Raw genomic sequence first — 27191 nt, 5'->3', positions numbered from 1 at the left:
GAAATAAAAATCACTAATTATGAAGTTAAAACAACACAGCACCACATAATGTATTGTAATTAAGTTTATTAATATCAAGGTCCTTTAAAAACAGGCTACCTCTATAGTGGTTAGAGCTAAGGGTTTCATGCAGTGCAGAATGCAGCAGATGCAAAAGACCGGGGAAGGTGAATTTTCCCATGCCAGGACTTTCCAACTGGTTTCCTGTTTATGACCAATCCAAACATTTCTACTCACCCCACAAAACTTTCCAGCAAGTCTACATTCTTCCGGTCACTCACAAATTCTCCAATCATTTTCTTGTCCAGTCGAGGATTCTCTCTCAGCCACTTTGCTACTTCATTATTATCCATAGGGGTAGCCAAGAGGTTCTTCTCCTGAAGAAACTGTATCCCTTTCTTTGGCTTTTGATTGAACTGCTCTGAACCACTTATCAAGAGCTGGAAAAAGTCAAAACAATATAATTAATAGAAGACATCCTGCATAGTCCTATATAGTTAATATTATCCTAATAGCCAATTTGTGCCATATCTTCAATAACCTATTTCCTTTAGGTTTTTAGATTTGCATTTCACCTTCTGATTAAAGTCCTCTGTGATGCAACACATTCATAAAAAGCAACTTTTAAAATGTGTTCTTTGTCATAAAAGCCTGTTTCAGTATTTTCAAATAGAAAAGTGGGAGATAAAATTATAATATTTAGAAATATCAACCAGTGTTTCATTGGCTAAGAGGATAGCACATATGTCTAAGTTCCCTTTGCCTGTTCTGTCATATCATTTTCACATGCATATCCCCCTATCCCACACACTGCTGATTGTGAAATCAACACTCTCTGCGCCGAGTATCCAGTTTGCTCTATTCCATGAAACACACACACAGAAATATATCTCTATATAGCAGACAATGAGGGACCCAGGTGGCGCTGTGGTTAAACCACTGAGCCTAGGGCTTGCTGATCAGAAGGTCGGCGGTTCGAATCCCTGTGACGGGGTGAGCTCCCATTGCTTGGTCCCAGCTCCTGCCAACCTAGCAGTTCGAAAGCACGTCAAAGTGCAAGTAGATAAATAGGAACCGCTACAGCGGGAAGGTAAACGGCGTTTCCATGTGCTGCTCTGGTTTGCCAGAAGCGGCTTTGTCATGCTGGCCACATGAACTGGAAGCTATATGCCAGCTCCCTCAGCCAATAATGCGAGATGAGCACGCAACCCCAGAGTCGGTCACGACTGGACCTAATGGTCAGGGGTCCCTTTACCTTTACCTTATAGCAGACAATAAACCCCTTCTTCCAATTAAACCTCACCATAAACAAAGCACTGGCATAAATGACAGGCCACGCACACAAAACTTGTATCTCAGTTAGTCAGATCTGAAAGATCATAAAATTAAAACCTTAAAAGGAAAGTAGACACTATGTGATGGTGTCTTTATCTGGCTGCCTCCTTCTATAAACTCACTACCTACAACAGCTGGTCTGACAATGCCACTGTCACAGGGAATAGTTTAGGCAAAGCATTGTTCAATCATTAAATATATGTCAGGTGTTTGTCTTTGGATTTAACGGTAAGGTCGAATATTGAAAACAAGAGCCTAATTGTTTTCATCTGACACTATCCACATAAAATGTTGCAGCAGAATAACTTTGTTTTGCTCTGGGAATAATTCAGCACAAGGTGTGCCCTAGTCTTTCAAAACCTAAAGTAGTAAGAGATGATCCTAAAACAATTTAAGACAATCAGGTCTCTGTTGTCGCAGCAATTCAAATCTTGTCAATATATAAATAAAATTTAACAAGTTCATCTTTTAAGGTTCATCTTCGAAAGGGATATGACCACTTGTTGAATAAACACAGAGCATACATGTTAACCATTATTCACATTTGTCAAAACTGGGTTTCTGAAGCTCAGGAATACGTAATACAAGTAGATAATGTCATAAGGAGCTACCCAAGAGAGGGTTAACTAAAAGGTTGTGTGTGACTAGAGATCAAACACAAACATCTATGTGAACTTTACTAAAGCACCAGAATAAATGTCAGTCCTCGGTTACTGCCCATCACTAACAGGAAACAACACTTTGATGACTGTAAGACCAATTCCTATGGATATGTACAAAACAGCATCCTTCTTTGTTTCTCTGGCAAAGTCCTGCTTCCTGCAATATCTCACCAGGTACAGCAGTCACTGCAACACAATTTTCCATTACTGGTTATTGGCATTCAAGATTCAAAACACAACAACTTCAAAAAAACAAAACCACAACAGCTTCATGCAGGAACACCTCATTTGAAAGCAGGTTCAGAAAGAAAAAGGTTCCACCCTGTGGAACACCCTCCTATCAGATGTCAAACAGATGAACAACTTTTAGAAGACATCCAAAGGCTCAGGGAAGTTTTTACTGGTTGATGTTTTATTGTTATTTTAATACTTTGTTGGCAACTCAGTCAGATGGGTGGGGTACAAATAATAATAAAAGTATGTATGTATGTATGTATGTATGTATGTATGTATGTATGTATGTATGTATTTAAAAGACAGTCAAAACACTCATCATGCTCCTCTAATACATCTTATATTTTAAAATGGTAAGTCTGAGGAAAAAGTCTGTTCCTTATTTTATGTGTCATGCTTACTCACATATCTTTCAGATCAACAAAATGCCATACCTTCTTTTTGCTCTTAATCATTATCAATTCGTGTGTTGTGGGTAGGCCGCAGGAAAAGCGAGTAGGCTTCTTTGGAATGGTCTTTTCTGCTAAAAACAAAAGCAGAATGTTTTCACATGGGATCATTTCCCACATTTCCCATTACTTACAATATACAGATAAAAACAACTTATTTCCACATGACCCCACCCCACAACCCCATCCCAGCATCAATGCTTTTCTCTATAAGCCCAAGTCTTGCAAGGGACTACTTCACACATTACAGTAGATGGAGGTACAAAGAAAAACATATTCTCCCATGTAACATGAGAAAGTAGCTATCTTCCCCCATCACTTTGTTTATTCAGTGGAAACAATGCGGGCAACCACAAGTAATGGGGGAAAGGGCAAGTAAACATGTAGCTGCCTCACACATTATGGGATAGAATAAGGCATAGCATATATTTTAAATCATGTACTTACTTCTACTGTAACATACGACATGATCCAGTGACATTTAACAACCCTCATCCCAAGTGGTCTACAAATGCCTGACTCAATATATACAGGTAAAACTCGGAAAATTAGAATATTGTCAAAAAGTGCATTTATTTAAGTAATGCAACATAAAAGGTGAAACCAATATATAAGATGCATGACATGCAAAGCAAGATATGTCAAGCCTTTATTTGTTGTAATTGTAATTATTTGTCATTTGGCGAGTCAATTATAAATGGAATGGAATTAATGAAATGTAATAGCGATGTTTATTTTTGTTTATTTTTGTATTACTGGTTTTATTACTGTGGAATTTCCAAAAGAAAGCATTTGTAAAAATTTAAAGAAATTAAAATAGAAATAAAAAAGAGTAAGTTGCATTACTGAAATAAATGCACTTTTCGACAATATTCTAATTTTCTGAGTTTCACCTGTAGAACATGAAAGGAAACATGTGTCATTTAAATGCTTCACTGGTGCCAGAGACCTCAAGCTGTAGTACAGCTACAGAATGGCAAAAAGAAGTCAACATTTGAAGTGTCCATTGCACACAAATGTTCATTATTTACCTGTGTTATTTCCCAGCTCCAAATTCAGACTGTCTTGCTGCTTCATGTGGCTAGCTGTCAAGCAGCCATTAGTGTCTGGCAATTCTGCACTGGGTGATTTGCCATCTGTCAGCAGCCCCTCGACAACTACACGGGAAAGAAGAGAACCAGAGTTATCCAGGACGAAGTTTTAAAGTCACGGTGTTATTATGTAGATACAGTTATTACTCACTCTGAAGAAACCTAACCATTCACCTTCAAAGAAAGGAAATGTTATTCAACAGAGAATGAATATCCACAGACCAGCTCAAATTCATGCACAAAATTAAAAAATGGAAATGATGAATTAATTCCTTGTTGAGAAAAAATCCTACAGAAAGCAAGAAGGCATCATTTAAGATGTTCTGAAGCAATCAGGTCAAGGCTAGGACTGAGGATTTATGGAAAAAGATAGCAGTATTGTCTAGAACACAGTCGGGAAGGACAAATGTTACTATAAAATTAAGATGAAGGCACCAAATAAAAGGTTCTCACTATGGGTTGTTTCTTTGATGTTACAGGGAGTTTCTGTACTTGGTTTTAGTGCTTCCTTCTCCTGCTGGTAGATGCTGCTGAGCACTTTGGCTTGGCATTGTGCTTCTGTACTATCTATCACTGTCAGTAATGCTTCAAGGGACAGCAGGTGAGTAGTGTACAGTTGTCCAGAAACAGGAAAGGCATTCTGGGAAAATAAGGCATAGCTAAGCATTAAATTAGATTTAATCATTTGAGCAAAGGAAACTACCCACAGAAGCTGTTCAGCCCCAAAGCTCTACACATCCACGCAAACCTCCCTAACATTGTCCCATTCCTCAAAAAATAATTCCCCTGCAAATAAGCTGTTCTCTCTCAGGTTGCACATTAAAGGTAAAACTTCACTAAGACTTTGTAGCGGATTTTATACTTTGTGGTGGAAGGCACGTTTGCTGCATTTACACCTATGTTTCCTACAAGTAATATTTGAAGGATGAAGGAACAATGCCCATCACCAAACTTTCAGTAGACACATACCAGAGTGAAGTCAGTCAACTACAGCTCCTTGTAATGCATCAGCTGTGGAGCCTCACGTATTTGGCGATATAAGCCCTAAAAACTTTGTGTTCCTCACAATGCTCCAAGCAAACATGTCTGTTGTTCTAAAGAAAGAATTCCTATGGTAAAAGTAGATGTGGCAGGAGACCCATGATCGGTTCTCCTGCTGTTTTTTATGGTTTAATCGTAGCTTGGGGGAGAGATCCAGCTGGGATACTGTGCAATTCTTTTTCGTGCCCTCTACCAAAGGTGATTGCTTCCTGTGAGGGCAAGACTAGAGATACCCTACTGCATGAGGGCTACCCACACCTCCCCAGGTGCCATGGTTCTGTTCAGATACACATCAGCACATGGCTGATATTTCATTCTTCAAACACACTCAGATCAAGTTACATCTGTATTATTATTTTTTGCTGAGCCATCCTAATGGAAAGACAAGAGTAAAGTAGCTCATTTTCAGGACCTTGGATAGCAGTTTGGTGAGGTCTTCAAAAAGGTTAGCACAGTAATAGTCACAGTCGTAATTTATGTACAGCTCAGTGACAAAACTAGGAATCCTCCAGAGTTGAACTATGGCCTCCAGGGCCATCTCCTTCATCTCATAGGGCATCTTGGGGTTTTCCACTGTGATAATTTCCATCAGCTTCTTTATGTACATCTGGTAGACAAAAGAGATGAGTTCAGTATATAGGATGCAAAACAAGGCAGAGTCATTTCATTTGGGACACCGGTTTACACATAGCACGACTAAACCATCCATAAGCACAAAGGTGAGAAACTATATTTCTGTTGAGAGCTGCATTCCTTTGAAGGCAACTTGTTGGGGTCACATGCCAGCAATGGCAGGGCTAGAATGAGTGGTGAAACAACAGCCCTTCTCTTTCTGCCACCCCCTTTCCCTATTTCCCCCCTCCTTACTGTCAGGATGAGATTGTGCCAAGGACCACATGAAAAGAGGCCAAAGGTGGCATGCAGCTCATGGGTCACTGACTACTGACTCCTAGTCTATTGCTTTGTGGCCAATCCTCAGGGAATCAAGGCAAAGAGTCAGGCTTATGTGCTCCTCTCCTTCCATTTCTTCCCATTTCAAAGAACTTTAATTCAAAGAACCAGGATTTCTGGTTCACATGCAACGCTGTGTTGAGATTATTTGAAACTTAAAGTAGTGTCAGTAGGAGGAGAGGGAAGCATGCAAATCTGGCCATGATTGCTGCTCAGACTCCAACATTCCAATCAAGGCAACTATAGATCTGAGTGCTGCCTCAATGGGAGATGACAGGGAGAGAGACCAAGCAGCCACCACTTCTGTCAATGGGCATGGTCTTCCCAGGCACAGCACCTTCCAATCTTCAGAAAGTCACAAGGTCACCTCCAGTTACACACATTCTTAGACAGGATTTCTTACACATCCATGAACAAAGCCACAAAGCTGTTTAAATTACCTCCTCCAAATACAAGGTAGGTGCACTTCAAAAGACTCACCTCCAGTTGGAATTTCAGGTGTTCTCTCATACTCTCAAAGAGGAGGAAGCAAAGTCTAAGTGAAGCTGAATACAGATTGAGTCGCTCCACGTTCAGTAACTAGGAAAGAATTAGAAGTTGAAAGATTGTTAGTGGAGAGATATTCATTTTCCCTCTATTTGAAAAGCAAACCAAAATTGCAATATAAATGTTTCTTCTGGACCACACTAACACAAGGCCTATATCCCTGCAGATATTGCCTAATAGGCATAAGACTACGATAAGTCCAAAACTCACTTGAAAGAGATATCTACATAATTCTTCTTTCACCAGTCCTAGGAGAGATGGACAGTTTGCAACAGAGGTCAATTCCAGGGCAACAGTGAGCAGCTGCAACCCCATGTGGATCATCACTTCTGAGTTGTGGCGATCATGTGGGTTAGTGAGAGAGATGAGGAAGCGGAGTAGTTCCCGGATACAGGGCAACCCATAGGGTACTAAAGCTGTACCTGGAATGGGGAGGGAGTATAAGTAGAAAGGTCACAATTATAGCACTTCTGAGCAAACCTCTCTCCAATAAGCTCAAGAGATTTTTTACACACAAAAAAAAATCTGATAAAGACAAATGCTAGGTATTTCCCCTCCTCTTCAATGAGTGGGATGGATAGAAGCAAATGAAACTTGCTTTTATTTCAAAGCACTCACCTTCTTTCTGAGAGGACTGGGTAAACCTCACTCCCCGGGGATTGACATAGTCCATGTCATGAACAGAAGCAGAGTCTGAGTGTTCAGCTACAGATGTACACTCCTCCAGAACTTCTGGGATAGACTCCACTGAGGCAGATTGCGTCTTTTCTTCCTGGGGGCATTCATTCTTTAGTCACACAAATTAGCAATACAGGAAAATTAGTATAAGCTATCATTGCTGCATGAGCAGTTCACTGACACAAGCAACCCCATTCATTCAGATAATATCAATTTTCATAATCAGACTACGTACCTCAATGTTTGGCTGAGTAGCTAGACATCAGACACCTAAATTAGCAGCAAATGCTGGTCTGTATTTGAAGGCTAGGCTACTTATACTGTTGTGGAATTGCTTTGCTACTTCAGAATGTGTACTGTATGTTATTCTTAACCCAAACTTATCCAACTACAGTAGCTGAAGACCAGAGTTGCCTGAACTTTCCTTTAGGTCAGCTGATTGTACAAACTATATTCCAGATGAACAGTTTATCACAAACTACCTTAAGTTCATACCTGGGTCTCTAGCTGCTCTCTAGCTCTAGACTCAGTTAAAGGAACTGATGTACTGATTCCTAAAGGGTTGACCAACTGCAAGTCCGTAAGATCTTCCTTAGAGCTGATCTGAGAGGAGCTGTCTAAGCCACTGTCAGTGGAAGGGCTGACTGTAGTAGATGCATTTTCTGAACTTCCAGATGAGACGGGAGACGGTACATCAATGAAATTAACTCCACCTGTTGATAAGAAACAGCAGCAATAAGTAGTAGCTATGCACCCATTATTAAGCAGCTCAGGGCCACATTCCCACTTGTGTATGCACAGTACATTGGGCTGCCGCTAATTACTTCAGCTGACACAGAACACAGTGGCCTGCCTCACTGGAATGGGTTGCACAGAGTGTATTCCACTAGGCTGCATTGGCTTCCTGTTGGCTTCTAGGCACAATTCAAGGTGCAATTCTATGAGTTCAGGAATTGCTAATTTAAAATTATTATTCTTGAAACCCCTTTTAAAAATGTATGTAATGTTTTGTAGTATAATTCCCCCCCCCCAAGTTTCTCAGCTATTTTCTTGATGAACTGAAAGTTTATTTGCTAATTGTTCATACTTTACTTGCTAACGGTTGTACCACTCTCAAATACCTTATGTCAGGGGTCCCCAGACTTACCGTGCAGTGGGCCGGTGCCCGCCGCGCCGGCCGCGCGGCGGGCCGGAGGGTAGGGGAGTGCGCGCGCAGCGGGCCGGAGGGCGGGGGAGTGCGCGCCCGTGCGCCTGCGCACACGCATGGGGGAAAAATCGCCGAAAATCGCTTGTGCGCATACGTATGGGCCTCCCCCGACCCGGAAGTGCATCGGAAATGACCTCTTCTGGGTCGGGAGAGGCCAATACGCATGCGCAAAATGGATTTTTGCCGATTTTTTGCCGATTTTTCTGATCGTCGCCGCGCCGCGCGCCGTAAGAGCGGGCGGCGGCAGCGGGCGGCGGGGGTCGTCGCGGGCCGGATTGGGAGGCCGATTGGGCCGCATCCGGCCCGGGGGCCGTAGTTTGGGGACCCCTGCCTTATGTCAAGCAAACAATGTATTTTGTAACTGTCTTATGCAGTGGTACCTTGGGTTAGAGACGCTTCAGGTTACAGACTCCGCTAACCCAGAAATAGTACCTCGGGTTAAGAACTTTGCTTCAGGATGAGAACAGAAATCATGCTCCAGCGCCGCCGCGGCAGCGTGAGGCCCCATTAGCTAAAGTGGTACCTCAACTTAAGAACAGTTTCAGGTTAAGAACGGACCTCCAGAACGAATTAAGTTCTTAACCCGAGGTACCACTGTATTAAGTAGTAGATCTTTCAAATACAGAAACATTAAGGTGCCCTTTAATTTTGTTACCTATATTGCCACTTACTATTTTCTCCCTTTTCAGTTACAACCAAGCGGGAAGACTTTATTCATCTCTCTTACAACCATGGAACAAAAATCCAGAGAGGTGGGGCATATTCAGGTGCCTGCAACACAGGCTCCACAGCAGTGGGCCACTCTGTCAAGCTATAATGCACCAAAGACCAGCAAGGAAGCCAACTGGTGTGTGGCTCCCAACAGTCACAGCTCTGTTCATTCACCAATATCCATACTATTGTGTATTCTGTGGTTGCAGAATCTTTGAAGAACACCTTTTATCATTAGAGTTGGGTTTCCATTTATATGTTATATCACTTGCCGTACCTGTACCATTGGCAGCAAGCTGCTCTGTTCCTTGAGATACTTTGGCTACATGGCAAGAGTTCCGTGGTGATCTCTTCTGCTTTTTCCACTTTGATGAGTCACTCATTCCCCCTGCTCGCATTTTCAACTGTGAACAGAAAAACACATAGAATATCTCTTATAGCCATTCACCATCACAAGAGAATTGGCAACAGCATTTGATCAGACATAGAACCCTATGATCATGCCAGCTTACCCATGCTTCCTATCCCATGACTCATGATCTAGCCCAACTTTAGCTAGAAATTCATTACTTGTGTATTACTTCAGTTTATAAAATACATTAAAACTTGTTAGCACAAGAGATTCTAGGGCTGAGCCTGAATCTCATTGTTGTGTGCCTATGTATGTATATGCAAACAAACCACTCCTTACGACATTCTCCCACATTCTCGCAAAACCAAGGAACAGAATCAAAAGTCAAGTTATGCAGGTGAGGAGAGCCTCAGTTTGTTCTCAGTTGCTCTTGTTGAGTTCTCTGGTACCAATTAAACAAGTTGCAAACTTGGATACAGAATAGAGTTACATAGTTTTTTTAAAAAAACAGGTAATAATGTTTCTGTAGTGGAGACATCTTTCTTCTCTGCTCACAAATATTTCTTTATACTTTTATTGGCAGGTTCCAATCATCATCCTCCCACACACAAAGAAGGGTGTAAGTTGTCTAGTGGGTGTGCGACTTTGCCTGGATATATGTGCAGCATTACATTATGGGCTGCCAGCTTTTCTTTATTACATGGATTTTAGGATCCCACTTAGACTTTTACAAAACTGCTGTGAAAAATAAAGTGTAGGCCTTTTGACCAATTACATCCCCCTACTACCTCTTAGCGTGCTTCCAGAAGGCCTGCCCAAATATAATTATTATTTTAAACCTGGAAATCTATTGTGCAAATTAAAAAGCTACAAAGGCAACATTGCTTTTGAATGTAACGATAGCTAAGTCTAAATAAAAACAGCTTTCTAATCCACCTGGAACATCTTTGTTGTAAACGAAAGGAAACTTAATAGATTTAAGTGCATTTAATCACTTAAGCCTAGGGCTTGCCGATCAGAAGGTCAGTGGTTCGAATCCCCGCGATGGGGTGAGCTCTCGTTGTTTGGTCCCTGCTCCGAAAGCACGTCAAAGTGCAAGTAGATAAATAGGTTGGGAAGGTAAGTGGCATTTCTGTGCGCTGCTCTGGTTTGCCAGAAGTGTCTTAGTCATACTGGCCACATGACCCAGAAGCTGTATGCCGGCTCTCTCGGCCAGTAAACTGAGACGAGCGCCGCAACCCCAGAGTCGTCAGCGACTGGACCTAATGGTCAGGGTTCCCTTTGCCTTTACCTAATCACATAATATATCATTTCTTTTGCTCTGCCTCTCTATAGATGCAAAAACACTCACATCAACCTTTGATGGAGAAAAGAAAGTGAGAAATAGAAGTCATACCACCTGAGATACGAGCAGGTCAGTTAGCACCAAAACACACGTTCTAACTCCTAATCTTGAAGTGGCATGATCTCAGCTATACTCAGTATATTTGATCTATTTATTTTAAGGGGCATGTAGGCAAGGCATACATACATACATACATACATACATACATACATACATACATACATTTGAATCCCGCCTTTCCACAGTAACTATGCTCAAGGTGGCTTACAACATGAAAAATACATACAGCAGCTGCAACGCAACAAAAGTAGTCATAAACAATAAACATTAAAAAAACACAACCAAACTGAACAATTTCCACAAGAAGATCTATAGCAAAGATACAAAAAACCATCAGCAACAACAACCAACCCACAACAACACCCCAGCCCATGAGTCAGCAGCCTCAGTTTTTGCAGCTGGAGTTAGTCAGGGCCCCGCTCTCACAGGTCAGGTGGGAAAAGACCCACAAGGCAGGAAGCATGTATTCCAGGACTCACAGCCAAGATGGCAAGAACATTGTTTTGCAGGGGAAATACCACTCATTTTAAATTATTAGCCTGCCTTTCAATTCTATGATTTTCCATGGTGCCTTATAATTGAACAAAAACTAAAATAAACTTGAAAATACCTAAGCACACAACACTAAAACTGAAGAACATCAGCAAAAACTATAAATTCAGCAACCGGCAACATGATTGGTATTATTTTAAAGAAGAAAAGGTCTGTGGAAAATAAAAGGAACTTCCACCAGCACCTGAAACTCATTAAATTTGGCACCAGGTGAGCTTCACTAGAAGATATTTCCCAGGGCAGAGGACTTCAACTAACAGGCCCCTTCCCTGATCACCCCCACCTCCTCCACTTACAGCAAGTGCACCCACAGGAGGACCATAGCTGATTATTTTAATAACTGGATAGGTGAGCAGGTAGTTGTTTTTTTAAAAAAGGGGCCCAAGTTGTACTGGACTTCAAAAGGTTAAAACCAACAATATGAATTGTATTTGGAGATGGTCTTAAGGATCAGTGAAATTGCTTTAGAATTTGTGAGGTATGTGCTGCCCAGCTGCCCCCATTCCACAGTCTAGCAGCTGTATTTGGACCAAATGGCATTTTCAAGTAGTCTTCAAGGGCAGCACATAATACACTGCAGTAGCCTTATTTGGATGCTACTAGAGCATGTATAAGTATGGCCAAGAGGGGTTCTTAGCTAGTGGAAAGCACTTAGTGCCACTGATGACACTTAGATCTGGTCCTGTCTCTGGGTGTCTAACAACAACCTTAAGATGTGAACCCAATTCTTTAGGGGGAGTACAATACCATCCAGACAGTACATCCATCTTATCTGGATTGAGCTTCAATTTATTGGCACTTATATTGTCCGCTACTGATCTCAGACACCAATTCAGCACATCTGCTGCCTCACTTGAATTTGATGAAAATGGAGAAAAAACTGAGGTGGTCATCATCAGCACATTGATTAGAGTCAAGTATCAGCACTTTATGACCTCACTTACTGGTTTCATGCAGATGACAGTATGAGAGGCAGAACCCATAGCAAAAGTGGCTCAGAACAGAGTAACAGGCTCAAAGTATCACCTACTGAAACCAGCCATACAGATAAGAATACAACCACTGAAGCATGTTGCAGTCAATCCTCACCCAACCTCCAGTCCAGAAAGGGACCGTGGTGGATGAACTCAAAAACCACCAAGAGGTCTAGGAGAATTAACAGGGTCACTTTCCTCCTGTCCTTCTTCCAATACTGGTAATCTAGAAACAGATATACAGCCCTTGCCTTAAAAGGGAACATTTGTGACAAGCCAATACTAAGAACAATTTTAAGGATTAGAGGACTGTTTCTTCAAGAGTGGTCTCATGACTGTCCCCCTTCAATACAACCAGGACCACCTTCTATCACAATGAAGCAATAACTAACTCATGGAACCAGTCAGTCATCATGAGATACTAGCCAGGAAGTGCAAGTTTGAGCAAACAGATAATATAACACACACCTCCAAGAAACTCATCCACATCATCAGGCCTCAAAAACTGAAATTCATACAATTTCTAAATGGATGATGTTCTGAACACATTCACTGACTGGACTGCTGACATGGTGCCATCCAAGCTGAGAGAGACACAAGCTTTTTTATTCCTGACGTGCTTAGCAAATAAATCATGGTGCAAATCATTGAGGGTTCCTTAAAATCAAAATGTAGACTGGAGAATGTAGACTGGGAAAAGCTTCACTGGGCTCCAACCACGCAGGTGCAATATTGACAATATATATATATATATTGCTTATTTGGCACCATCTCTGACACCAAGTAGGCTCATACAGTGTTAGAACAGTTATGGCCCAAGTTTTATGTGCCTTGTGTTCAAGTTGTTATCACATCTGCTTTGCTGCCTCCTGCATCCTTGTATAACAGGACACCAAATGGGCTGTATTCAGTGGAAGGGCACTTAGAAGTGATAATCTTTATATCCTCAATCATCTACATATCCCACAATGTGAGCAGGGCTTCAATAGATGTAGCAGCCACATTAACCAGAAGTATATACACTCGTGGCACTCAGGAATCCATCCAGAGCTTCTAGGGGCAGACCTGGAGCGTGAAATATGAAATTTAAATATAATTCTCCTTCATCAAGGACATAAAATGAAATCTCACAATTTGCATTGCAATTTATGCCACTTGTTAGTTGCCTTATCCACAAAGAACCTGACATAAATCATCTGTGGAAAAGAAAAGTGCTTATCATGCAGCTTTAAGTGGAACTCTTTACACCACAATGGTTAAAATATGACGTCTGAAGACACGCCTTAAGCTCTCTGAATCCAGCTACATTAGAAGGGAAGCAATTTTATGTTAGATTATTATTAGTAATAATCAGTTTGGAAACCTAAATCTAGCTCTGGCTAAACAACTCTGTCAAATAATGGCTACCTGATAAGGGAAAGCGTGGATCCTGCATATTTGTGATACTGTTCTACATATAGCTTTTCCTTTCCTGAATTACTATCACATGGATGCAGCTAGCTTGTTTTGTCCTGTTCTGGAGGATAGGACTCAAACCAATGGGTTCAAGTGACAAGAAAGGAGATTCCAACTAAACATCAGGAAGAACATTCTGATGGTAAGAGCTGTTTGACAGTGGAACAGATTCCCATAAGAGGTGGTGGACTTTCCTTCTTGGGAGGTTTTTAAGCAGAAATTGGATGGCCTTCTGTTACGCATGCTCTAGCTAAGATCCCTGTAATGCAGGGGGTTGGACTAGATGACCCTCAGGGGTGCCTTCCAACTCTACAATTCTATGATTCCGTATACTAAGCCTTGTACCGTACCTTAGACAATGCATAAAACCTAGAAATATTTACAGTTGCAGCCAGCTTCCCTGCCGCAAATAGTTATGACCACCCTCATTCATTTGGGCCAATATCTCCAGAAATTCATAAACTGGGCAAAACTATAGCTTTCAAGATAACTTAATCACTGGCCATCGATTGCACCATCTCTAGTTTATGCCCTCTATAAATTCTCAGAATATTTTGACAACAGAGTTCCTGATGTCTGCAATGTCACTTCCTCTATATTTAAAGCCTTCCTCCCAACACTATCCCAAACAGAAGCAGTTTGCTACATGCATTCTTCCCCAAAGCCATGCTTCATAAGAAAATTGAATGAAAACTTTTGCTACACAACACATAACTACCACCCACAGATGCTTGCAGAAGGGAAGGAGAGAAAGAGAGACCTTCAGTTTCTTAAAGAGTAGTACTCTCTCTAACTGGTTCAGGGCTTTGGACTGTTCCCCATTACATAGTTCCAGTCTGCTGAGGAGATATGGAGAAATCTGTGAAAGACAGTCACATGTAGCGTTTGAAAAAGAAAAAAGAAAACTAAACCCAAAGACAGAATCCATGTAACAATACAAGGAATGATGTAAAGCACATAATGAAAAGCAAAGCAGGACAGTAAGAGTGAAAACCAAGGCCTCTATGAGATGCGAGGAGCCACCCACTGATGAATGAAAAGCTGTCACACAGGATCTACTTACAGAAAAGCCTTTTACATCTAAGGCTTGCTTTATGTGACACATAATTTGAAGACAGCATATACCCGTATTTGCAAGCATAAACCATCAGAAGTACTACTGAGCCTATTGGTGCAAATCCTGAGCTCAAAATGTTTCCTAATACATCAATCTAGGAAGAGATCTATGCATGCACCCTATGGCACTTCACTCTTGAATATATCAAAGTTGCAGAAGGTTAACTGAATTTTCTCTCTTGTACAAATCAGATTTATTAATAGGAAAATTGTTGTCCTGAATATTCCTTATGATTCTGGTAAAGTTCCCTGTATAACTTGACAGGGAAGAAAATACTCCTGTTATTACAGTACAGGCTAAGCAACAGATTCCTTTGCTTTTTTTTACTGTTCAGCCCCACGCCCTGCCAGGTGACACGGACCTCAGTGATGGTGGTGGTTGGGACATTTACAAGAATAACACTTTTTGAAGGATGACTGCTGAATTATTGATGTGTGGTCACAAGAAAAGGGATTCCTATCTCCTTAAAAAGGAGAGAGAGAGACGGAGCAGGAGTTTGGAGCCCAATAAGAAAGCAGGGAGAACAAGGGGGCAGAGAAACAGAGGAGAAATAGACCCAAGTAAAGAAACAATCAAATGCTTACTAAAACACATGAGCTGCTGCCCACATGTCAGCAAGACAAGAACTGAGTGGGAAGCTATTCAGCCCACCCTTTGAGGTATGGGCACTTCCCTGTTCTGGGAGGGAGACATGAGGTCAGTTCCTTAGCTAAGACTCTAAAAAATTCCTGATGCAGACTCTTCTTCAGGTGCACAAAGATTACAAAAAAAAGGTGCCAGTTAATGGAAGGAGGCAACAGATCTGGCTCACAGAAGTCACTTTCTTACAATGTCTGGGTTAAGCGATACAGTTGATGACTGACTGATTCACACTGGCATAAAGCGCCATAACCCAAACTCATTTCTTACAGTAGATAAGCCTGCACAAGATTCAGAGCTGTGCCACTGATACACATGTATATTTGTCCCACCTGCCCCCAGAATAGCGTAACTACAAACAGAAGCAAAGAAGCCACCAACAGTTTGGGTCTTACCTTCTTTAAGTTAGTCCCTATGTAGCTCTTAGGCTCTTCTTTAAAGTGAGGTAATCTGGAACAAGAAGAAAACACATATATTTAGGAAAAGGAATAAGGGAAGGCCTTCTTCCTGCCTGGCAGCAAACAGAGTAGAATTGCAGTTCCCTGAAGGCTTCCCCTTGGAATATGGTTTATCTGCCCTCTTCTGATCAAAAGTTACACTACAGTGTAATAATCAGAAAAGGGAATAATCAGTCTTATCAGTTCAGGGGGTCAGAGCTTTGACTTGAATTGACATTTTCAGAAGATGACTGGTCAAGTATAATCTTTTGACTCCTAACACAGACACACCTAAAGAAACATTTGCTCTTTAGCTCTGAGTGTTCCCATGGTAGAAAGTGAAGTATCTAAAACACATTAACAGTCCAGAAGAAGAAGAAAATCCTTCTCTGTGTGGACCCATTAATTCAGTAGAGCACTTATTTTGGCATGGATGAGTAAAGCAAAGTTGAATGTCTAGATGTCTATGCATTTTCATCAATATTCACATTTTTCATTATAGCTAAGAGCAGGGGTCAGCTACCTTTTTCAGCCATAGGCCGGTCCACCGTCCCTCAGACCATGTGGTGGGCTGAACTATATATATATTTTTGGGAGGGGTGGAATGAACAAATTCCTATGCCCCACAAAAAACCCAGAGATGCATTATAAATAAAACCACACATTCTACTCATGTAAAAACATGCTGATTCCCAGACCGTCTGCGGGCTGGATTGAGAAGGCGATTGGGCCGCATCCAGCCCACAGGCCTGAGGTTGCCTACCCCTGGCTGAGAGTCTTATTCTTCTTTAAAAATGACAAACTAACATGGTTATTGTAACTGAAAATGCAGGGTTGGCCACATAGTAAAAACTAATTAAGAACTGCCTTGCTGGATGCAGGTGGAATGGATTTATTTGGGGGTGGGTTTTTTTGGGAGGGGGGTAGACTGCCTCCCTCAGCACAGAACCACTGTGAATGAGCTATATTGCTTTAGTCCCTGCAGATAAATCCCCCAGCTCAACTCATTAGAACTTAATGAATTGTTTCAAGTGTACTTTTGAGGTCTGCAGAAGACTAAAGATATATTTTAATTCAAATATTCTAATTGAAAAACTGCAAGAAAGCATTGAAGTATATATACTGCTAACAATGTAGACATAAGATCTAATAAATTTGCATTGCTATTATTTATACCTATAAATGGTTCATAAACAACAACAAATAGAAAGATAAATATATATGCACAAGTTTTAGCTCAGTTGGGTCAAAGAAATTCCATTTAGAGTTTCTTGGCTCCTAAAACTCAAAATGGTCCTTAAGCTGTGTCCTGGGCTGGCTTAAGGGCACACAGTTACCTGGAGCTTTTAAAATCACCTGGTGGGTAAGTGGGTTGTACAGCTCAGATAAGAACTGAGGCAAAAGGCAGAGAAATGCTTTTGATATTCATTTGATCTGCTAGGCTATTCAGTGAAACTTTCACCTTCTAAGGTTCGGCCTTTTTAGTGAAAGACCAGTCAAAGCAGTACTTGGCATCTCCTGCTAGGACGTAACCTCAATGAACAACTAGGGTCATTTCTATTGCAATATCAGTCTCTAGTAGGCCTCTCCCATGTGCAAAATGCATGGTGTTCAATGTTCACTGTCTATCACAGTACTTTGATCGAGGCAGCTTAATATCTGAGTGCCTACCTCAAAAGTCTAAACCAAAATCTCCAAGTAGCAACTAGGAAATGCGTAGTTAGCTAGAACTCAGGATGCTAATGATGTCTGAGGTGACAAAGTACCACAGACAAATGGGCTCTCTTTCATATATCATTTTGCATCCCTACTGAGTGAGATAGCAGACTTTCAAAGATGCTGGAAACCTATAGCTCTTTGTACACAGAGTAGCTTGCCTTTCTGTCCTTTTCTGAAGCTAACTATGTCATCTGGAAACATCCAACTGAATACCGTGTTTCTCATATTATAAGACACGTCTTATATTTATTTTTTCCTCAAAAAAACACACTATGGCTTATTTTCAAGGGATGTCTTATATTTTTCCTCCTCCTCCTGCCGCGGCCAGCATTGCTGCTGCGCCTATCACTATGTCTTATTTTCGGGGTATGGCTTATATTCCTTGAATGCTTAAAAATCCTGCTATGGCTTATTTTATGGGTATGTCTTAAAATATGAGAAACAGGGTATTTAAGAGCGAAATGTAGATAAAAAACTATTAATAACCCATTTTTTTAAACATCAGAACTACAACAGTACAAAAGGTAAGCAATGTCATTTTACATTGTAAAACCTAAGCATTATGTGTCCCAATTTCCTACAGCAATTATAGGAAATACTCAATCTGATCTAGATTAATATGAAATACTCTTGAAAATCCTTGGTCGTAATAGAATAAATGCTGTGGTACAGTAACTGGAAAGTGTATCAGGATATGTTGGAAAGCTTATAACTCAGGCACAGACTCCTTGTCACAGACAAATTCTCCAATTTAGTTTTCCCAGATTCACAGTGAACCAAGGTGAAAAAGTACTTCAGTAAGCAGGAACAAACTATCTTAACTGGAAATATATTGAGTAGTAAAGCGAATTACCTAACAATCCCCCTTCTGGATCCTGCATTTTAAAAAGTGTCTCAGATGCATGTTGTTTGGAACATAAACCCTTTTGCTAAGCTTTAAACCAGCAGAGTTGCAAACCATTCATGTTCTCATTGCTCTGCACCATTTTCAACACTATTGCCATGTTTGGATGTCACATTAAACCACAGTTAGCATGCTAAGAATGAGCCTCAGCAAGGACCAAGCATTTGCATGGACCAGATAATGCTTGGACTGGGTGATTTTCAGGAGCACGCCTGCCTACCCACCCACCCCCGACTGAAGTGTGGATTCTTCCTGTCCTTGAAGGGCCACCTGAGCTGTGCTGAGACAAACACAAGGAGGTTTACCTTGTGAAGAGCAGCTGCACCATGTCGACCAGAGTGTGCTCTGCAGATTTTCTCAATAACTCTGAAGACAAAAACAAATAACACAGGTGTCATTACTTGGTGTGATATTATCTAGAGGCTTCTCCAAGTAGACTCCCCTCCAAGTGTTGTTTACAAAGGATTACTGAAAATTTATTAAAACCAGCTTCAGCCTCAGCTGTGCAGCAGAATGTGCAAAGGTACACTAAGTGGCGCTACAGAGCTGAAACAGCGGGTGAGTGAAAGAAACACAAGCAACTGAGCAAAAAGTGGTCTGCAAACACCTTTTTTATTATTAAGTTCAACTACACATATTTAGCATGTTTTATGCTTGTTTATGTTCTAGCGCATACACATATTGCAGACAGAACTCTGGTCATTTACTAGAAACCATTATACCCATCTGGGAAAGTTTGGGATTTGCTTTCTTGTATTGAAAACCTACCACTAAGTCTCATCTCAAAGCAAATACGGAAGCAAGACTGCATGATTTCACAGACTGACTCATTGGTGAGATGAGCTCCAACCGGAGTCAGGAGAAGAGTCCTCAGGACCTGAAAGAAGAACAAATAAAGATGACATTCCAACAGCAGTGTCAGGAAGAGAACTCATGTACAACAACAGAAAATATCTGAAAACTTCAACTGAAGAAAGGTAATGGGGGACTACATCTCTTGCATGCCATAACTGCTATTACTCTCACTCTAATGAATGAAAGCAAACAATGCTTTGCTACGTAGTGTGATTGGGCTCTCACCCCTCACTCTACCACACCAAGGAAGCCTAATTTTCACTACAAAAGATTAAAAAAAACTCCTCTCTAAATCCAGTTGAGGGTTATTTTGCACTGGAAAGCTTTTAGTGCAAGTACAAGAGTCCTAAGTTTAAATATATTGATGAAAAGTAGAAGTCCCAACCCCTTTCTTCTTCCCAATCTGGTCTCCATGGAACAAGATTAACAGGGCATCAGGCACAAGATTGCCCCTTTGTTCCACATACCTGCAAGATCTTCATCAGGACAACTTCATCACTTGCAGGGTCTGTGCCCACAAACCGGGCATGTGTGACAGCATCTGCCATGTTCTCCATTCCCTCAGCTGTGCCCTCATGGTTAGAATCTGTATAACAGAGAATTTTTTTGACATTATCAAACCAGGGGAATTTTGCACCACAGCAAAACTATCCATTCTTATTTCCATGGCTTTTCTTTCCCTTCCCTGCACTTCATCCAAAACTTCCTTTACTCAGATTAGAATCACAGTTCAAGTTATGGTTCAACAAAATATAAATTCTTATTTGGCAATGGATTAATTTCATGCATTTAATGCTCCAGTAATTAGAGTGTGCTATTTATTATCTTTAGTTCCAACTTTGGTAAGCTTGGTTTTCACACAATATAGTGAGGGGGGAAAGTATTTGATCCCATGCTAAATTTGTCCATTTGCCCTCTGACGAAGAAATGACCAGTCCATAATTTTAATGGTAGGTTTATCTGCATCAAAATCCGTTGTACAAAAGATCAGTCCTTATTTGCTGCATTTTTATTCCACCCTTCATGTAAAAGGATCCCCAAAGATATTGGTTTTGAAGTACTACTACATATTACTCTATATACCTTCCATTCTTCAGTTGTAATCAGTTTTCAGTATTTTCAAATGGCTCGTGCTCAGTTTCCCTCCCCCAGAAGCATATGGTATATCTGCTGAGGGCAGGGAGGAGATAAAAGTATCTTCCTCCATGCCCAGCATTGAAATGCTGTCCTCCTTCTGGGACATTCACTCAGCTGCGTGAAATTATGCACCAATTGTAGCTGACATTAGAAAGCAAAAAAATTATTCCAAATCATTACCTATTAGTGCATATGAGAGGAACTTATTTACAGATGTCAAGGCCAATCCAGTGATGGGGCCTGTAGTATCTTCCGAACGAATAACTTCCAGAAAAGGTCGAAGGAAGACAATAGGCTCAATGGCTGGAAGCTCTAAGGCAAAAGACAAATCACAACATTATTAAAAAAATCTGTAACATAACCTCCAGTGCAGGAAGAGCAATGTCTCCCCTTCTCAGACTCAAGTCTTGCAAACTCATGGTTAACACACTGAGCAATTTCATTGATGTAATGTAAAGTTTCAAATAAGTTAAACATTGCACGGGAAAAAATTAAAAAGACAAGGCCCAGAAGAGGGAATCGAAGAATGGAACACAAGCACAGAGAGATTATAAAACTTAATATTTTGGTAAACTCCTGAGCAAGTTTCAATTGCAAGAGCACTGCTTAAATACAAACATACTGCTGTGGCATACTGGGGCCAATTCACTGAGAGAAATGGTAGTATTTTGATTGAATGCCAGCAATCATATTAGCCACACAGACAAAAATCCAGGACCACTCAGCACCCACTAGCTACAACAGGCATTAATAATTTGCCTTGGATACCTCAAATACATATAAAAGAATGTGTTGAAGACCAATTTACCTTTCTTCATAGCACATAATGAAATTAACTTTAGACACACGATTCTCAAAGTGTAGAAGGACCATAAATACTTGCTACACCAAAGTTCAGTCAGTCTCTTCCTAGACTTCTCTAATCACTCATGATTATTAGGAAACTGTCAGCTGCCTACAATAATAATAATAAATTTATTATTTGTATGCCACCCATCTGACTGGGTATCCTTCTGGTGGGCAGAAGGGCATGGTTTAGAGGTTATGGCCTTTAATGACTATGGTTGTGGTTTTGTGATTGTTTCAACAAGGCAAAGCATTGTACAACTGAAACAGAAGAAATATAAAAAGCAACAGAACCCATCATTATCCCATCACATGTACAAGACTATAAAAGAAGAAAATACATATTAAAATGATTGCTTTAAGTAATAGAGCTGAGGAGGCTATAATGCATAAAATTTTCTCAATTTGTGTACAACCAGGATTTTTCCACACACATACATCTGAAACCATATTTGCCAGCATCATAGAGAGTCCCTCTTTTTGTAATGACATCCACTCAACTGCAGTAGAATCATTCTAGTAAATCCTTGACACAGTGGAGGTGCTGAGAATTCATTCATGTGAATCTGACAGTTGTCCTTTCCCAGCTTAACTCTGATAAAACCCTGTTATTTAGAAACAAATTAAGTACGAAGCATATTTGGAATACTTGTGCACCTTAACCAGACTGTATAGGATTGTTCATAGGAAGTCTTTACCATCTCTACCAGTTGTAGTTTCCAAACTGTTTTCAAAGACAGGTTCACGATAAAGTAATTGATCTGAGAGTTGCATGACCCTGACATGAATGAATTCTCAGCAACTCCAAGGCTCAGTGCTTGTAGACTTATGGCAATGGAGTGTAACTCCAAATGAAATTACTAAGACAAAATGCAAGCAATCCCCTCATGACAAATGTGCCTGCCCCATGACCAAGCATTGATAGTTATTGATCCTGGATTTACTAAGAATTAAATCAAAGTTTCCAAAATTCTCTTAACATGAGAAAGCAACTGCTCCAGCACCCCAGTAAAGCTAAATGAAACCCAAAGGAATTCCTTTGAACTGCACAGACAGGAGAATGGTCTGAATCAAGTTTTGAAGTGTGTCAATTTAAGCACTCATGTTACCTTTCAAATAGAGATTGACACATGTCAAAAAGACCAATTACATTGTAACACACTAAGGAATTCTTCAGTCACTACTCCAATGTGGGATTTCATACCAGATTTTTCTTTCAAGATAACTGGCCAAAACTAAGCAAGCAGGCAATTGGAAAGCCCAGGAGAAATTAAAAACTTCTACAGCAATACTTTAAATTCTGCAACTCTCCATAGCTCTTCATGGCTTGCACACTATGAATAACTTCTTCATTCCCAATTCACTCTGTTGTCAAAGAAAATGCTCTATTGTTCTAGAGAGCCTGAAAACAAGAATTTCAGCTTTGTTCTCAATTAATTATCTTGGCTGTTGCATCTGACTACTTAGCTTTTCTTCAAAAGCTTTCTGTAAACCGCCTTGGTACTTCTTTGAAATGAAAAGGTGCTATACAATACTGTAATTACCACAGTTTCAACTCATATCTACCAAGAAAAAAAATTCTTGATTAGCACACCTCTACGAGAGACCTCAGAGAGTCACTGCTAGTCAGAGTACAGTGGACAATAATGGTCAATGTAGGCCAGGCATCCCCAAACTGCGGCCCTCCAGATGTTTTGGTCTACAACTCCCATGATCCCTAGCTAACAGGACCAGTGGTCAGGGAAGGTGGGAATTGTAGTCCAAAACATCTGGAGGGCCGAAGTTTGGGGATGTGTGATATAGGCCAATGATCTGACTCAGAATAATGCAGCTTCATCTATCTTTGGCCAAGGCCTTGGAGATGCTGAAACAACCCTTAAAGCAGTGTTTCTCAACCTTTTTTGGGCCAAGGCACACTTGTTCAATGAAAAAAATCACGAGGCACACCACCATTAAAAAAGTTAAAAAATTTAACTCTGTGCCGCCCTATATTGACTATATAATTATGACTGTAAGAAACACTTGCCAATTGCTGTGTTGGTTGCAATCTCCTGTAATAAGGCTTCACAAGCCGCTGATTTCTCTGCCAGCACAATCCTTTGCTCAGCAAGTTTCAGGTTGAGCTCATCCAGCCAGCTTCTTTAAGTTTGTCTAAAACCACCCTCCCGTGGTGGTGGCTGTTGAGAGCTGCGCTCGCCCCGCGTCGTGACCCGGCCGGCTTCCTTTCCGGCGGGTGAGTGTTGAACATTGGCGGCCGCCAGGCACGTGACAATGCAAATCGCCCTTCTCGTCGCCGCACGTCGCGGCACACCAACCAGCGTCTCGCGGCACACTAGTGTGCCGCGGAACAGCGGTTGAGAAACGCTGCCTTAAAGGACTACAATATCATAGGTTTTCCAATGTCAGAGGCTAACACAGCCAAAAAAGAAAAATACAGGGACACTTTACAGTTCTATTTTCTTCCAAAACAAGGATTAATAATTGCACCAAAAGTTGTCACTGAGATCTTGTTTTCTAAGGCTGAGGGATTTTCATTGTGATTATAGTTGGGAAGGGATTAAGCTTCCCCTTGTTGCACTATGGTAAAGGTAAAGGGACCCCTGACCATTAGGTCCAGTCTTGGACGACTCTGGGGTGCGGCGCTCATCTCGCTTTATTGGCCGAGGGAGCCGGCGTACAGCTTCCGGGTCATGTGGCCAGCATGAATAAGCCACTTCTGGCGAACCAGAGCAGCACACAGAAATGCCGTTTACCAGGTACCAGAGTGGTACCTATTTATTTACTTGCACTTTGACATGCTTTCAAACTGCTAGGTTGGCAGGAGCAGGGACTGAGCAACGGGAGCTCACCCCATTGCGGGGATTCAAACCGCCAACCTTCTGATCGGCAAGCCCTAGGCTCATATTGCGGCAAAGACTGTGTTCCACTTGGCTCATCGCCATGGTGACATTTTGCGAGAGGGCTGGAAAAACATCATGGAGGCCATGCTACAACTTTTCAGAGCAGAGTTGTTGCCAAAGACCATGGTGGAGGTAAATTGATGGCTGATGCCAGGCTAATTGGGTTGAGAGCGTATGGGACGTATATGGGTTGTTGAAACAATAATAGGGTGAAATAAAGGATAGAAATATCTTTAAAACTTTATTATCAGTAATAGACTGATGAGGGGTTATAGTTCAGTAGTAGCGCATTCCATGCAGAAGATGCCAGAGTTAAACCCTGACATCTCAGGATGAATAAAGAATGCTTGATAGTAGGGCTTAGGAAAGACTAAGTGGTCCTACTTGGGATAAGCAGTTCCATGTGCTCAATAATCTCTGTTCTTAAGTGCTGCACTATTGGCATGTAGCACCTGCATAGACCCAAAATAATTTCTTGTTAATGCTAGAGATGTAACAGAGATCATATAGATGTTATATGCATGTGGATTTGATTACTGGAGAGTAAAGGGACCCCTGACCATTAGGTTCAGTCGTGACCAACTCTGGGGTTGCGGCGCTCATCTTGCGTTATTGGCCAAGGGAGCCGGCGTACAGCTTCCAGGTCATGTGGCCAGCATGACAAAGCCGCTTCTGGCGAACCAGAGCAGCACACAGAAACGCCGTTTACCTTCCCACCAGAGTGGTACCTATTTACCACAGCACTGTAGATCCAGTCAAAATCAGACACACCTTCTATTGTTGTTGTTTTTAAACCAGACTATCATGTCTGAGGATTGGTTATGTAAATGTAAATAGTGGGGAAACAATGAAGAGAACATGCAGGAGGAGAAAGAGAAGAGAGTTGATAGGACCACACTGTAGCTGAAATGTCTGGCCCTCTAAGGACAGAAATGTTTAAACACACAAGAGGAGCTGGACAGGTAACTTTTTATTTAAAAAAAAACACGCAAGAGAACTTGTTTAAGAAGTGGTAAACATGGATATTACAGTTTCCAAGTTGTTACCAATGGATACCTTTTGTGACTGTCTCCTTAGCATGGTTCTTTAAAACAGGATGCAAAGTAAAGCTACTTTCTCCCATGCCATTTGCATGGCTATATCTCATTTTGTTTCACATGTGGAGTGCTGTTGAAGGGCATTGCCATTCCTTGGAATGTGTCACTAACTTCACTGATAGAACCCAGCAGGTGAAACAACTGTGTAAAGCCTTTTCTCTGCAACACAGTCAGTTGTGTTTTCTGCTGAAATGAACTAGTGTGAAATTAAGTCATGGCTGCAGCACATGTTTAAACTTTTAGGAAAATGCACCTCTAATAAAGGATTAACTCCTTCCTGTCTTCTGAATATGCTGTCTAAAGATTTAGGGCTTGCTTATGATCAAGGTAAATATAATTCACTGACAGTATCCAGAGTTTTTCCTCTATAAGCATCAAGGTGGGGGTTGGGGAGTTAATGGAATGAAAAGATGGGCCTTGCAAAAGGAGGCTTCACTCTTCCCACTCCACTTCCTGGATCAGGGCAGCTAGGAAGCACACAGCTTGAGCAGAGAGGCTGCAACAGGTCTCTCCAGACAGCTTCCCCCTTAAGCTGGGTGTGCATAATAACACAGGCAGCAGCTGCAGCCTAAAAACTTGAAATGCAGCTGTCACCTGGCAGATTCTCCTGTTGCCTGGTGACTCCATGGATTTACTGGGCAAGAGGACCCAGAATGGCCATGTCAGAGAACCATGACACAATGCCCACCTCAGTTTTTTACTGAAACATCCAACTTAATTGAGGTTTTCAAGCTAATAAAATAAAGCACCATTTACACACAAAAATCTAAGGCACGGGTGTCAAACACAAGGCCCGGGGGCCTAATCCGGCCCGCCAGACCTCGTCATGTGGCCCGCGTAGCCGCCGCTGACAATCGTTCTGGAGCCTGCGATTGGCCGAGGGTCAAAACCGGGGGCGGGGCTGCAGGCGGAGGCCGGGGCGCTGGAGCCGCGCTGACGGCCTTGGCCAGGGAATTTCAATTTCGAATGAGGCTGAGGGAGGCGGTGGCACAGCGGCCAGACGGGGAAGTGAGATGCAGGAGGAGGAGGAGGAAGCCCGCCGAGGAGGTAGGAAAGCCCTACAGGCGCCACCGGCAAAGTTGGTGCCGGGACGGAGCAGCGCTGGATTTTTTTTTGGCGGGCTTTGCTGTTGTCTCCGAGAGCGAGTGAGGCGGCACTGGGGAGCCGCCGCCTGCCGCTTCCCTTCCTCTCCTTGGCTGAATCCGGGAGGTGGGGCGAGCGAGCGGGCGAAAGGGACGCGGAGTGAGCCTGAGGGGGAAGTAGGCGAAGCGCAACAGCTGCTCTCTTGATTCCCTCTTCCCCCGTTTTCTCCTCATAGACACTCGGGAGGGTGCCTGGCTTTTGCTCTGCCCCCCACCCCCGAGCCGCCCTTTGGCTTCTCAGTTCCGGCGGAGCTGCTCCCCGGAGGGCAGCCGGGAGGGAGGCGACGGCGACGGCACGGGTTCCTGCTCTTCCCGCTCTGCCACCGCCTCCTCTCAGCCCCTCGTGATGTAGGGCTCCAGATGGAGTTGCCTCGCGGTTTGAGTAGGTGGAAGGGGAATTTTTTTTGGGGGGGGGGAGGTTTTCAAGCCTCCTCTGCCTGCAGTCCCGGTAGGGAGAGGCGGCGGCGAAGACGACAACAGCGCGGGTGGGGGGAAGAGCAGCTCTGAGGCGAAGATGCACGTCCGCTGGGGCTGCCGCCGCCTTCCTCCTCGGGAAATCCGCTGCCCTCCCTCAGCGCGAGGGGAAGGGACTCTGGCGCTGAGGAGGGAGGATGCAAAAGCAAAGCAGGGAGTTGGCGCTGCACCGCATGTTCCTGCCCCTCTCCAAAGCATGGGGTGGGTTGCAGCGTGTGGCATCCTGCCTAGCGGGGTTTGGGTGTGCGCAGGGCAGGAGAGGGAAGCCCTCTTTCCATCTG

At 42.2% G+C, this 27191-nt stretch overlaps 1 protein-coding gene across 13 annotated transcripts in view; it reads right to left on the bottom strand.

Moving 5' to 3' along the window:
• GBF1 (golgi brefeldin A resistant guanine nucleotide exchange factor 1) overlaps nucleotides 1-27191 on the bottom strand; it is an 85393-nt gene that overhangs the window by 26819 nt on the left and 31383 nt on the right. For 4 of the 13 annotated variants that reach the window (XM_035137348.2, XM_035137339.2, XM_035137340.2 and 1 more), the window contains exons 4-19: nucleotides 20632-20763; nucleotides 19782-19900; nucleotides 19228-19336; nucleotides 18765-18825; nucleotides 15795-15849; nucleotides 14404-14502; nucleotides 9183-9309; nucleotides 7483-7700; nucleotides 6928-7096; nucleotides 6520-6731; nucleotides 6244-6342; nucleotides 5225-5419; nucleotides 4225-4411; nucleotides 3712-3837; nucleotides 2666-2754; nucleotides 238-440 (exon numbers count right to left, since the gene is read on the bottom strand). In XM_035137348.2, the coding sequence (XP_034993239.2) occupies nucleotides 238-440; nucleotides 2666-2754; nucleotides 3712-3837; nucleotides 4225-4411; nucleotides 5225-5419; nucleotides 6244-6342; nucleotides 6520-6731; nucleotides 6928-7096; nucleotides 7483-7700; nucleotides 9183-9309; nucleotides 14404-14502; nucleotides 15795-15849; nucleotides 18765-18825; nucleotides 19228-19336; nucleotides 19782-19900; nucleotides 20632-20763 (2200 nt within the window). The remainder of the gene's footprint in view (nucleotides 1-237; nucleotides 441-2665; nucleotides 2755-3711; nucleotides 3838-4224; nucleotides 4412-5224; nucleotides 5420-6243; nucleotides 6343-6519; nucleotides 6732-6927; nucleotides 7097-7482; nucleotides 7701-9182; nucleotides 9310-14403; nucleotides 14503-15794; nucleotides 15850-18764; nucleotides 18826-19227; nucleotides 19337-19781; nucleotides 19901-20631; nucleotides 20764-27191) is intronic. The other 9 variants (XM_035137345.2, XM_035137346.2, XM_035137349.2 and 6 more) reach the window with 5 other exon arrangements.

This window comes from Zootoca vivipara, chromosome 5, assembly GCF_963506605.1.
Source record: "Zootoca vivipara chromosome 5, rZooViv1.1, whole genome shotgun sequence".
NCBI lineage: Eukaryota > Metazoa > Chordata > Lepidosauria > Squamata > Lacertidae > Zootoca > Zootoca vivipara.
Note: the sequence above shows the minus strand (reverse complement) of the source record. Positions and strands in the feature narration are given on the sequence as shown.